A 14,436-nucleotide genomic window follows, 5' to 3' on the forward strand; every position below is an offset into this window, starting at 1 on the left:
ACATCCGGATCCTTTGACCTAAAAGTGTGATCCACAAGGCAGTAGAGCATCGTGAGGAGATGCAGTCCCATGGTAGCCGGTGACCAACGATGGATTCATACGCCATTTGTTCCCTCACGATACTGGAACTCATGTGCACCATTGGTTTGGAATCAGGGTTTTCCAACTCAGATGGACTTTCTGTGTCCACCAACCCGGTTAAAGAGCCGGACATTCGCTTTTCGTCCTCTCAATTTCGTAAACAACAGTAATGCTACGAGAAGGCAGTGAGTAGGACTCCCCTGGCAGAGGCTATATATTCACGTGACCATGTGAGAGCATTTGGAGAGGGAGAGCGGACTCTCCCCACTCTCGGCCGTACCAGGGCATTTGGAGGCAAAGGCTACCGCCTCCGGGTGGGCGGTTATAAGCATTTTCATCAGAATGTACACTTTGTTTAGATAAGGCAAGTGAGTGGAAATGTGAAGCTTTTCATTTTTTCTGAGGAATCAATGTATATGTATAATGATCTTTTTTCAAAAAAACTGTTTTTCATTATTATAGGCTTATAATGCTTGTGAATTAAGGCTATATCGAGGCAATACGCACAGTATGCACATATGCCAATAAGAGACTGACCAGTTTCAGTCCTAAGCATCAATGGGAAGATTCAAACAAACAATACTAAGTGGATTTGTTTTACATTATGTTACATATTTCAAACTATGAGCTTTTAATTGACTCATTAATTGTTGTTATACCATTTCCGTTTATTAATCAACTATAAAACTGATACTTATTGTTGCAATACAACTAATCTAGTTAAATACACATATTGAGATTTATTATTTAGGATATACCACTGTCATTTGAGTAAACACGTGAATTACTAATTCTGAATAATATATAATACAAGACACTTGTCTAGTTTGGAAACTAAGGAATCATTGAATGGGCTACTGATTGAATATAATAAACATTAACTAATCTATTGAAATCATAGTTAGTCCATATAAGCGGAAATAAATTCTAAACATATTTAATAGACACTATTTATTGACGATGGAGTCCTAATGAGTTGTCTGGATAATGGATGCAGACCTGAAAGCAATTAATATAAATTTAATATGTTACCTGAAACAGTTGACTCTTTAGTTGTCTTATGTAATAAAACGGCAATCAGAGATACCTTCAGCGTTTTCCTAATCCATTCACTGATAGACTTTAAACGGTTTAGAAGATTACACGTTGTCCGGTTTCATTAATAAATGTTAATTTTTTTCGTACAACGATAATTTCGAGTATACTTTACTGTATTATGTTCTTTCACAACCTTTTCTGTTTCTCAACTTATTGTTACATATCTCAGTTCGCCTATTTGTGTGGATATCCCTAGATCATGTTTTGTTATTGTCTAATTAGAGTTATCGTAAGTCAAATGTGTTTGGTTGAATATCAAGGTTTTTCTACAGTTACGCCTACTTATTTGGTTCTTGTATTTGGGGCTTATTCTTGAGGCGTTATGTGTCGGTTGCCATATTATCAAGTTCTTATAATTCTCTGTTCATATTAGAAGCATCTCAATCATTCACAATTAGTAATTATAGTTAATTCAACAGAACCAATCACATAACACAACATAACTACGTTCCCACAAAAATGCGTTTGTTAATAAACGTCATTCAGATTCTAAATTCCAGTAAAATGAGTACTTGTAAAATGATAATGACATTATTCAATAATAAATTACTGATTCTATATTGATTGTATCCATTTTCCATGTCACAATACACGAGTCATAATTTCTGTTATATGCGAAAATAAATCTTGTGTTCACTGCTGACTAACTTTAAGATAGATTTCCTTGGGTTTGTGGAGATATGACCGACAAGCTTATTTTGTAAATAGTTTTTAATATTATTTGTATTTGTTTTGTCAATTTTTCACTGTATGTACATTCATCATTAAATGACTGTACATGTTGTTTTAGTCAATGACCTTGAAGACACTTTCCGTTGTGATTCCAACATAGCGTGACATCTTCTTTCTGGCTACTAAATACATTAATACTCACACATCCCTCGTTCTGTTTTCATTCGAAATTGAGTTAACTTAGTTCTAAAACAAATATTATTTACATTCATAGACTGAGAAGTACGGTGGATTACTGCGGCTTTTGTTTTGTCATAGGGGTCCGTTTCTGGTACGTTATCTATCAGGTCACTGACTTCCGTTGCTACATCTATAGGTAGTGCACCGACGATGTGGGCATATTTAGTCGCCTGTGAACGTATACCCCTCGCCAAAAATAATGCCTCAACCTGTGCAAACCAGATCCTGGGATTATTAACACCGTATGTCGGTAATCTTAGTTCAGAAATAGCGTTGATTGAGTTTAAAACATTATCTTCTGGCTGTGATAAATGAAAGGAGTCGGGCTCACCAAATAATTGTGGCGGACCAGACAATATATAAAAGCAAAAGATATCAACAAAGTTAATAACAACCATTAGTAATATTAATATATACCAGTTAAATGTTACAAATACAATAAATAATGGGACTTTACTTAAGTTCACCCGAAATGATGCATGTTCGACTTTGATCTGGTACAATAAATCCACAATTATAGATGCTTAGTAATTCCAAACGTATCGATGATCTCCCCAGTATTGTAATCCAAAGTAAGATATGATGTATTCGCTTTCTCAGTCTATGAATGTAAATAATATTTGTTTTAGAACTAAGTTAACTCAATTTCGAATGAAAACAGAACGAGGGATGTGTGAGTATTAATGTATTTAGTAGCCAGAAAGAAGATGTCACGCTATGTTGGAATCACAACGGAAAGTGTCTTCAAGGTCATTGACTAAAACAACATGTACAGTCATTTAATGATGAATGTACATACAGTGAAAAATTGACAAAACAAATACAAATAATATTAAAAACTATTTACAAAATAAGCTTGTCGGTCATATCTCCACAGGTTCTAGTGAGAAGCCGTGATTAGTGGAGTCCAATCCGTGTCGGGTGGAGACAGTTATCCTTCTCAGACAATGGATGAAGGGTTTCGGAAGATCATGGATCGATTGAATTTAGATAATAGCACCGTTGGATGCCGACCGGAATATATATATCGCATTTGATTGTAAATTGGAATATGTGTTCACATGTATATCTGTATATGCCTATGAGTATATAAAATGGGCCGAGAATTAACATATTATCGTTACAAATGAAATTACTGCTTATCAAAAATGTCAACTATTTAAAACCAAGGTTAAACGCTTCATGAGAGATCTAAAGGTTTTACGTTCGTTTTCTGTCAGGATTGTGGATGTTCACTACTGACGACACCCGCACTATGTGATGTCTCTTGATTTTTAGTGAACACTAGGATAAAGTTAAACTGAGACGTAAAACTAGTTGCACTGAGCTGGATGATTTAATCATAAAGTTTTCATCGTTCTTTGAATAACATCATAAGACACAAATTTCAGGTGGAAGTGAGGTATTCAAATGTCTCCGTATATGGTTGATAACTTTTCCTGTCAGCCTTGATCTGTATATATGGGCGAATAAGAACAGCCTGAACAGAAAGGATGGTATTCAGTTAGCAACCATTTGGCAAATATTCATCAACAAGTAATTTGACCTTTTCTTTATTCAACCTGTTTATTTCACATGAATCGTTATTTTGACTGACATCAATATGAGTTGTGTTACATTACAATTATGTACTTGTTGATCCTCATTTTTACTTGCAATTCAATGATTCAGAAACAATTTTCCAACCTTCAATTTACACTTTTATTCTTATTTTTACTTCACATAGAAACACATCAACACCGAATATCATTCATTAATAACTCATACATACATACAAAAACAATTCATCCAGTCTTCTTTTATTTCACATCGTTGAACTTTTCACTTGATTCTCATTCAACTGACTCATATTATCCTGTTCACATAACTTCAACATCCAAATATCATTGGTTTAACGTAGCACAGATTTTGATATGATTGTTAAAAAACACTACATATTTCTTTGATGATTTTGATTTTGATTATTACCCTGAAGAAGTCCAGACAAGTTAACTGGACGAAACGTTGAAATTACTTAAATTTCAATCGCTGAGACTATTTTAAATATAATTTTTCACATATAATGACTTGATCTTCAATGGGTATTACTGACTACGGACGTGCCATTGTTAACATATTTATTTTGATTGTTTTTCCCTTTGATCTAATACTTAATTCTATATTTGTCCATGATTTTCCTACATGTTTGATCAATTGAGTCGATTTCGATGTGTTTATTAACTCCTGATTAATCAGAGTGCCTAGACTTTAAGAATTCTTTGATATTCTTTGTATTTTCCACTTTGTTCAAAATTTCAACATTTCCCCAGAAAAAACTGTTAACTGTATTTGGACCCACTTGAACACTTCATTTTTACATGAATCTTAGGTTGATGATATTGTTTAGAAGAACAATGTGACCTCTATCATTAAATTATCCAGCTCAGAAAATGAAACTTCCCTAAAAACCATTTATTTGACTAACAGATCTTTTCTATCTTCTCAAAACTAACTACACAAATTACATTCTTATTCAAAAATACATTTCTTGTTCTTATATTTAATGTATGTCGATCATAATAGAAAATTTATATAAAGTTAACATTCTTCTTTTTAATTGTATGTTTCGAAAAACCGGTTCAAAATCAACAATTCTCTTTGATGTTTAAAATATTTATTATTTGAGATAAAACAATTTTTAGTTACTAAGTGGAATATAATTGACAAATTATTTATTATTTTTGTCGAAATATTAAGAAACAAAAAAGAATTTGGCAATTCAAAATAAAACTTACAAACAGAGCTTATTATAGTTTATTTATAATGAAGAGAAATGGTTATTGATTAAAATGTGAATGATTTGATTTTATCATGATTCAATAAATGTTTATTTAATTTTATATAGTTGAGATCATGAGTCAATTGAGGCTAGACCACTATGGAAGACCTGGAAGCACTGAACTGCCGTTTTGTTCTATTGTGGGACTCCTCAGCAATCCGCATCCACGATCCCGTTCCTCAAGATTCGAACCCAGGACGAATCGCGTCTTGCTCGCGAACTCTTAACCTCTAGACCACTGAACCGGCATCCAACGGTGTTAATATCTAACTTCAACTGATCCACGAAACTGAGAGACACATCCACCGATGTCTTCAGTAAGTTACTATCGCACAACAAACCTGTTTATTTATTTATAGTCTGAAATTTATAACAGGATACATTTATAGACTGTAAAAAATGTAAGTGCTTACCTACTGCTGATATAAGATTTTCTGCTAACAGTAGATCAAAAAGATGAATCCACTAGTTTAAAATATGATCTTATTATTATTATTATTCAACATTTATGTACACTTCTAATGAACTTGTATTTGAGACAGCGTTCCTCTGAGTGGACAAATAGTCTAAAGTTAAAAAGCTGTGTGCCATTCCCAAAAATTCGGATGTAAATTTTTCTTGTCCAAAAATCAAATGTTAATTTTATGAAAATGATGCCTTCGATACTGTTTCGCTACAGGAACATATTTATAACAGTTAGTTTACCCGATAATAGCTGATCAGCGGCATGTTTGTCATTTGTCTGAGTGATGTTGATCTCTACTACAACTATTTTATCAGAGAAAAGTGACCGGTGGTTTAAGCACAAAGTGATTGAACGATTAAAAATCATTTTAGTTAGACAGAGATAATTATTGACTATAATACCAAACTAAACTACGTAGAAAGTGTATTTTTATGATTGTGATTAGCTATTGACAGTCATTATTATTTGGCATGCATAGTAAAATTCTTAGTTTAACTATGGAATGAATGCTTCACTTAATGATAAATTCTACTATATCAAGATTTACGAGTGTCATATAAATTAGGCGGTCAACATATGAAATTTGTGCCCAAGGATTCGGAAGTTAATTTTCAACTCTTTTGTCATTGGAAATGAAACTGGATTCTTGTAGAATACGTTTTATTTATCATTCACTTAGTGATAACTAAAATCCACTGATTGCAACTAGGATAGCACTTTTACCTTTCATCTTGACACATAACATAATAGATCTTTCTTCGAATACGTAATCAAGTCATCTTTGATATACTAAAACGATCACTCTAACAACTTACAATTACTCTACTAAAACTTCGAGTTTATCTTCATTTCAACAATGAAAGGTCTTTCAATAACATACTAAAATTATACCGTATAAATTGGCGAATCAATTGTACAGTAGAGAATGTCTCAACTGTTTTAACTAAATAGTCCTGTCAAACATATTGGATAGTTTTACTTCACTATGTTATTCTACATTTGCTGTAAATATATTAGATATTTAAACAATATTGTTTGCTGTGAAAATGTATAATCAAAGGATTGAACATTGAATTTAAAATGAAATAGAAATTTGGATTAGACAGGAAATGAACTCTTTGACTATCCTAATGATTTATATGGTTAATCTGACATTAATTATCCTTATCTCACTTATGTTAATAAGGACATTTTCATTGAATTGAGAAAGTGTTTTAATATTTCAATAAACTTTATTTTTTCATTGGTTATTTTTGATAATATTCATCTAAAAATTTACAAAATTTAGTCACATACATTTTAGAATTTCTGCCAATGGATTATATGTACATCTGTGAAGAACTTTATAAATTCAATAAAAAGCAATCATGTCATAATATAATTACGTCAGTCTAATTTTTAATTTAATTGCTGATCTAATGGAAAAGCTAAACAGAAGGATAGAGGTTTTATCGATGCTGTAGGTATACTATAGAAACGTATAGTTTCTAGAAGACAGAAGTTTAATATAATGAAATTATTTTCTTTTCATTGTTTACAATGAATTAAGTGTTGATTTAGGACTTCACTCAATATTGTCATAATCAGTTATTGTTTTTGTTGTGTGTATATAGGTGATTTATGAACTATAAAGGTTGTAACAAGAAACAAGTACTCTTTTGTAACAAGTCTATGAATTGAATACAAACTTTATGTTATTTAATCAAGTTTAAGTGGGGTATAATATTGTATGTTAGAAATGAAAAGAATATGAATTAAAAATAGATGCAATTAATATTCAAATTTAAACAATGATGTAAGTTAGTGAGCTATTGTAAATAAGGAAGCATTGGATACATGTTACATTTTGATACAAAACTCCCTTTATTATTTAAACACATAAATATTGGTACAGGGAAGCACCAGATACATATGCGCCACACAAATCTCATTTGATTTGTGTGTGGGTTGTAATACTGCCCAGGTGCCCAAACTGAAGCAGGTGGTTTTCTTCGGAGGCCACACCCGGAGCCTTCGCCATAAAGGTCTGATCCACAAGGCAGTGGAGCATCGTGAGGCGATGCAGTCCCATGGTAGCCGGTGACCAACAATTGGTTCATATGCCATTCGTTCCTTCAGGATACTGAAGCCCGTGTGCACCATTGGTTTGGAATCAGGGTTTTCCAACTCCCTAGATGGACTCGCCGTGTCCACCAACCCGGTTAAGGTGTCGCACATTCGCTTTTCTTCCTCTCAATTTGGTAAACAACACCGCCACGAGAAGGCAGTGAGTAGGACTTCTCTGGCAGGGACTATATACGCGTGGCCACATGAGAGAATTTCGAGAGGGAGAGCGGACTCTCCCCACTCTCGGCCGTACCAGGGCATTTAGGGGCACAAAACTCCCTATTTCTACAGATCAACGATTTCTTGATTGAATTTTCCCATTTTTGATATGATTTAGCTTTACTGGTTACGGTTCGTTACTGAAACTTCAAAAAATGTATAATGAATGTAGTTAGTAACGGATAGGTGAATATTCTTAAAATGTTGTAAAGATATTTGGCATTTTAAATACATTTTTCAATATAAAATGATATGAGTTAAACAGCTATAGAAAGTTTTAAGCAGATTTCATTCTGAAAGTAAACACCTGTAGGGATATTGAAATGTCACTGAACCCTAGCCAAATCATCCAGCAGTTGGGTCACTAAATATCGAACAGATCATCGATCTCCGTCAAGGTCAAGGACAATCAACGCGCATCAGTTAATCATACGCCATGGACTGGCCCATGCGGCAGTGGTTCTACTTTCACTTGTATCTAATTTAACTAATATATTCCTGTAATAACGTCCTCTGTGTTGTACAGTCTTCAGAGCATCCATGGTTCCTTAATACATCGATGGGGCAATCCACGTAAGGTGCTGATCGCGAGGTGTGGCTTCGAAGTTAGCTTGTTTGTTACACTGTTCCCGTCTTACTCGAGTAGGTCTCCAATCATTCGACATAGATCATCAAAGTTGATGGTCTACACACCATTAAATTCCGGAATATAATTTAAAAGTTTTATTCTTTAGTCTGTCAGTAGAGTTTTAATTAGTAATATGACACTTTGTATAAACAGCTAATTATTTCTTTTAAATAGGTTTTTGAGACAATCTTACCATTTTTAACCGTCTCTGAATGATTGAAAAGAACTTACTTATTGATAAGCTTTCATATAAACAATAACATTTATTATATATTGTAGTGTGTTGGGAAAATCTGCGAAAGAAAGTGGTGTAGATATAAGAAAATAATTTTAATCATTGATTAACAAGGTAGAAGTTTGTTTTGTTCTGAATCACTTACATTACACCATGGTTTCAACATTTTATATTACAGTTTATACTGATGAACATAAATTACTCAGCACCTATCACATTTTGCTGTTCCAAAGAGTGGATATATATATATATATATGTATCGAAAGCTGTGACATATCAGATTTCCCATTCTAATATTCTTTCTGGTTAATTAAACTCAAATAACCATTATTTGTTTCCCATTTGTTATTGTAGAGACGGAATGTTTTTTTATCTGTGAACTTTACTTGGTAACTTCGGGATGGAAAAGTCAGTTCAAAACAGTTATTCTACATTTACTGACATAGGAAGTTGAATCGGGAGGAAGAAGTTTCATAATTAATCATTTAAATAGTCAAGATATTTATTTAAATGAAATCGATTGCTAGTAGACTTTGCTGTATTCATTAATACCCATCTTCTTTTAAAGTGACATGTTCGGGTGAAAGATTATTACAAAAGATAACTATGGCTTTTAATAACCACAGTTTGTGATAAAAAATATTGCCAAAATCAACTGATATCGGCATAATTCTTAACTGAGCTTTATATATTATTTTCATTAACTGATGCTGACTTTCGGATAAATCTTTTGACGTTTTGGTAAGAATGGGTGACTAATGAACTTTGATCATGCCATAAATTAGACAAATACCCACAAACAGTATTAAATGATCGTTGCACAAAACTCTGATTCTACTCAAGTTAGAAATTACACTAACCATGTTGTAACTCAGTGATATAAAGGTCACATGCTTATCATGAAACCTGACGCACCTGGATACGGTCTCTGATTGAACCAACGGTGAATACTTTATGAGTTTCATACTCTGACATAGTATGTCCAGTTCTTTCAAGTTTTTAATGAAAATCTAGCTTGCATCAGTTTGTAATAAAACTGTCAATAGAATAGTTGCGAACCATTCTCAGAAATTTATTTTCAATAGAGATATGTTAGTCAATAGGTGAATGACTGTCATATTGCTTTGTTTAGGTAATTTCTATACAATTAGTGTTTTTGATTCGCTCTTATCTATGTATGTAAATTTACGAGCTCAATCACCTGACCAATAATTCTATCTTCCGAATAATGTTCAGCTGAAATTCAGTGATGGATTACACAAGCTGATCATCAGTTCGGTAATCTTAGTTATTTCAGTATTCTATGGCATCAATAAAATCATCATAACAAAAATAACAGTGATGATTTATGTATTACGTAATAAGTGAAAAGATATCGGAACAGTCAAGCTATTTAGTTAACTAAGGTCCTGGGTTTGAATCTCGTGAGGCAGGATCGTGGGTGCGCACTGCTGAAGAGTCCCACAATAAGACGAGTCGACTGTCTAGTGCTTCTAGGTTTTCCATGGTGGTCTAGCTTCAACTGATTCATGATCTCAACTATATATAAGGTATAATGACTAATATCTTAAAAATAATTACAGAAAATAATAGCTTTATCTTGAATTTCCCTTCAAATCTGATCTCCACACCTTATTTTACTATTTTTTTCAGCCAATAAGTAGAAGTCACTTTTCTAGATAACTTACCATATAAAAAAAAAGAGATTATTTTTACCTATCAGATTATTTCACCGAAATCAGTAAAAAAACAAACAAAACTGGTGGGATAAAACCATTTTCTGATTAATCTTCACGCTACAATCCTATTGGTCAAAAGTTTAAACTCAAAAAAATATATTTAAGAACCAATAGAATTACGATTAATTGTCCATTGTCAAAATCCAACTTTTATTTTATAGATAAATCAAATTCATTTAAAATAAACATCCTTTCCATTGACAGAAACTACTAAGTGAATTCAGCGATCATCTTTTTTTACAGGAAAAAAAGGTTTGAATATTCAAACTATTTAGTAAGAAAAACATGACAAATCCATTAGATTTTGAATTCAATACACAATTATTACCACAATATAAAGAATATCAATTATATTCAAATGATTTATGTTTAAATGAATTAAAACAATTTTATTATAATCATACATGGTTTATTAATATTACTGATGAAATTCATTCAACAATGGAACAATTAAATAGACCATGTGAAAAAATTCAACGTTTTGAATGGATGCTTGAACGTGAATATTTTGTTGCTATAACAATGGGTTTATTAGCATGTTTTGGATTAATTGGCAATTTATTAAGTTGTATTGTAATAATTAAATATTTATTAAAATTTTCGGAAACATTTATTTTATTTATATTTTTATCATTAGCTGATTCATTAGTTATTATTATGCAAACAATTGATGCATATCGTAATTCGGTTGCAGTTGATTTTTATACATTAATATCATTAGATGAAATATCACATCCATCCAATATATGGAGACGTGATTGGAATTGTAAATTATTTTTATATTTTTGGCATTTAAGTTTACAATTATCAGCATGGCTTGTTATGGCATTAACAATAGATCGTTATGCAAGTTTAAAACAATTTTATATAACAAGAAGTAAACGTTCAATACATTGTCGTGCATGGTTAATTGGTGGAGGTATATTAGCATTTTTAGCTTTTTTAAATCTACCATTTTTAATTTATGTGAAATCAGTGATTTATGAAATGCCATGTGGAGTAAGTGATTTATTGATAATGATTCGTTTTAAAAAGATATTTGATTTTCGTATTTATTTACCTATAGTTGTATAGATTTCTTATTGTGTTCATGTTTGACCGCTTATTTGTTTATAATAATATTACAGATGCATTAAGTGCAAAATTTCCACGTAACATACATAAAGGATTGACATAGATTGATTAGTAGTTAAGAGAGAGAGAACACTAAACAACTGGCTCGTCCTTGTAAGGAACTCATTACTTTACACTCTACACCCTTCCGTAGTTTGAAACCAAGAATATCAAATCTCACACCAAGCATGCTATAAATTTACATCAAGTGGTATACATTTTGATCTCCAATCAATTTATGACAAGGAATCACAATTCATTCTTGGTATCAATGATTACTGTCTCACTTTCGACATTTTTGAATTCCATCGGTCACAACTCTTTAATAGAATATCTAGAAGAAAAAAGCTAGTGAATAAACAATAAAGTTTTTAAATAGACATATATTCGTTCTGGTTTGATATGTTCAAGAAGGAACTTCAATTCAACTGATAGTCTGAAATAACAAGTAAATAAGCAGTAGACATTTGTATATGCTTATCGACACAAGCTAACCTACCTTGTAAAATGATGAGATCAAGTTGAAAATAGGTTTAAAACCGTCATTAACAACTTTATATCGACGAGACTGAACGTTTATAGGTTAATATTTTAAAAGGCCAAGTATGCGGTTTTCATAATTTTTTTAATGATGGCTATCCTCCGGCATAAAAGTTAGTTAGAATCCAATAAAGTCAAATGTACTCTTTGCAAACGATTTGAAAAAGAATCCGTTTATAAGTATTTATAACATCATTTTGTATATTATTGTTTTTCTAGATTTAAATAAATTAGAATTTAATTTTTGTTCTAAATCAACATCATTTAAACAAGTATTGAAAACCAGTAACCATTGAAATATTTTTTGTTTTTGTTTTCTGTTGGGTTTAAAACTCATCGACAGTGTGAATGCCTAACTGCATCAAGGGATTAAATTTGATAATCGAAAGATCATACTAAACACCATTAGACCTAGAAATCCTAATGTTAAAACATTACTGTTGAATTTAACGGTCATTTAAGGAGTATTCCAATAAAATAATAACCTTATGACTAATGCGAACTGGTAATTAAATGTATTGCTCAAATGAAGCATTGGTTTATAACGTTGATTTTATAAGAAATGAAGCAGTAACTCACTGATAGTAGTGAATTAGACTACAGTATTGAATATGAACTTCAAGATAACAGATTAAGAGTTTAAAAGTATCGTATATCTAGTAATGCACGATAGTCGATGGCTGAACACAGTGTGTGGATGAAGGAATGAGTGTGTACTACTTTGAATAGTAAAAAATGGAGAAAATTATTTGTAATCTACTTCCTGCTTTTTAATTTTACTCTAGCTGATTTCAATAATTAGAAAAGCTATCTTCGGACTACATAGATCTTTTCACCATATATAAAACACTTAAGTATTCACATGTATTTCAACCGAAGTAATACTATGACAAAATTATATATATTTACTGAAGTCATTTAAAACAAATAGATCATTAATTGTCTCTATCTCATGTTTCTCATAAAGGTATTCAAAGTAATTCTTCATGTACAAATAGATTAATTATTGAGTAATGAGATTTGTCTGTTATTCTTGAAATGAGGAATCTTAAATTTTTCATGAATGATGTTTCTACCGAATGATATGATATAATCAAGTGAATTCCGTCTAGAGAATACAATTACATCTTGACTAACTTAGTACTATACCAACATCTTAATAGTGAAATGTCTATGGTTTTCTTTCATAGGACCTTCTATTTTCATAGCGTAAAATAACATCATGAATAACTAACTGTAAATATCTCAACCCTAGAAAAGGTCACCCAAAGCCTGAGTAGATTAGCACAAACGTTCCAGACTGTAAAGCTGGATGATACGAATTTGTGTTACATAGGGGACATCAATCCTATGAAGATTCCAGATAAGACCTTGTAATGAACGCTAGCTAGCACGAATTCTGGGTCCAGGATTTCCTACCAACTACTTTCAACCATTCAACACCTCTGTATAAGGGTAACGAAGCTATGAAATATTAACATCGATGTGGTAGTAAACTGAAATCACACAATCCAATAGAGGTACTTTTCTTACACCTACGCAATCATATGTTGGTTTTAAACAATGATTTCATACAGAGAGTGAAATTCAGTGCTTTTGCTTATCCTATGCAAAAAGTACAAATAATTTTTGACTACTAGGATCCACTTTTAGCAGAAAACCATTTGACTTTTAACTAGATTTTATTATAATTTGATTTATTCTCGTATATTATGTAAACCTGTAAAAACAGTGTCTATAAAACAGAAATAAGTTTATACGACAGATTTAAAAGTAATTGAGGTGTTAAGAGTTATTTTGAAAGGTTGATTTTTCTATATTGTTGCTTTGAGATAACAGATTCTAGTTCAAACATTTATCCAGATGTAAATTATAAGTTTGCTTTCACATAAATGCTTTCAAATCAACTTTTAAATAGGTTGAACTTTATATAAGATATCCCTTTTATGGTTAAGACAATATGGACCGACAATGCATGCAATATATATATATATACTACTATATTTGTATTTAGATAGAACATTGATTAACAATGTTCTTTGGCCATTTTCGTCATGTACTGACGTCAACGGGTAAACCAATTAATTCAAGAGTGTATTTTTAATCTTTTCTTTCTTAATATACCTTCATTTTCTATCCGTGGTTACGGCGAACTAAGAAGTTTTAGTGGTGAGTGTAGTAAACCTAATCACTGCACTTGGTCGATTAATTTAGCAAGTTGATGTAAGAGATATGTACTTTTAGATTACTAAATATATACTACCCAAGATTTGTGTGAAATTCTTTTTGGTGAATAATAAATGATGCTAAATATTTTTGAATGATCTACCTTGAAGTATCTAATCCATTTTTTTTTTCTTTTTTTCTGTGTTACTAGTTAGTTCAAGTCAAAAAAAGTCTAATTATTTTGATTAAGTAAATGGCATTCTTAAAGTTATATAAAACCCATTAGTTGAATGAAGAAAGTCCTTTTTTTTGTGA

General features: G+C 31.6%; 1 protein-coding gene across 2 annotated transcripts in view; it reads left to right on the top strand.

The window, feature by feature from the left end:
• Positions 1-10,587: 10,587 nt before the first annotated feature.
• Smp_160650.1 (smad1, 5, 8, and, putative) overlaps positions 10,588-14,436 on the top strand; it is a gene marked incomplete at both ends in the record, with an annotated part of 51,719 nt that continues 47,870 nt past the window's right edge. For both annotated transcript variants that reach the window (XM_018792287.1, XM_018792298.1), the window contains 2 exons: positions 10,588-10,870; positions 10,940-11,301. In XM_018792287.1, the coding sequence (XP_018647250.1) occupies positions 10,588-10,870; positions 10,940-11,301 (645 nt within the window). The remainder of the gene's footprint in view (positions 10,871-10,939; positions 11,302-14,436) is intronic.

This window comes from Schistosoma mansoni (genome assembly GCF_000237925.1).
Source record: "Schistosoma mansoni, WGS project CABG00000000 data, supercontig 0218, strain Puerto Rico, whole genome shotgun sequence".
NCBI classification, from domain to species: domain Eukaryota; kingdom Metazoa; phylum Platyhelminthes; class Trematoda; order Strigeidida; family Schistosomatidae; genus Schistosoma; species Schistosoma mansoni.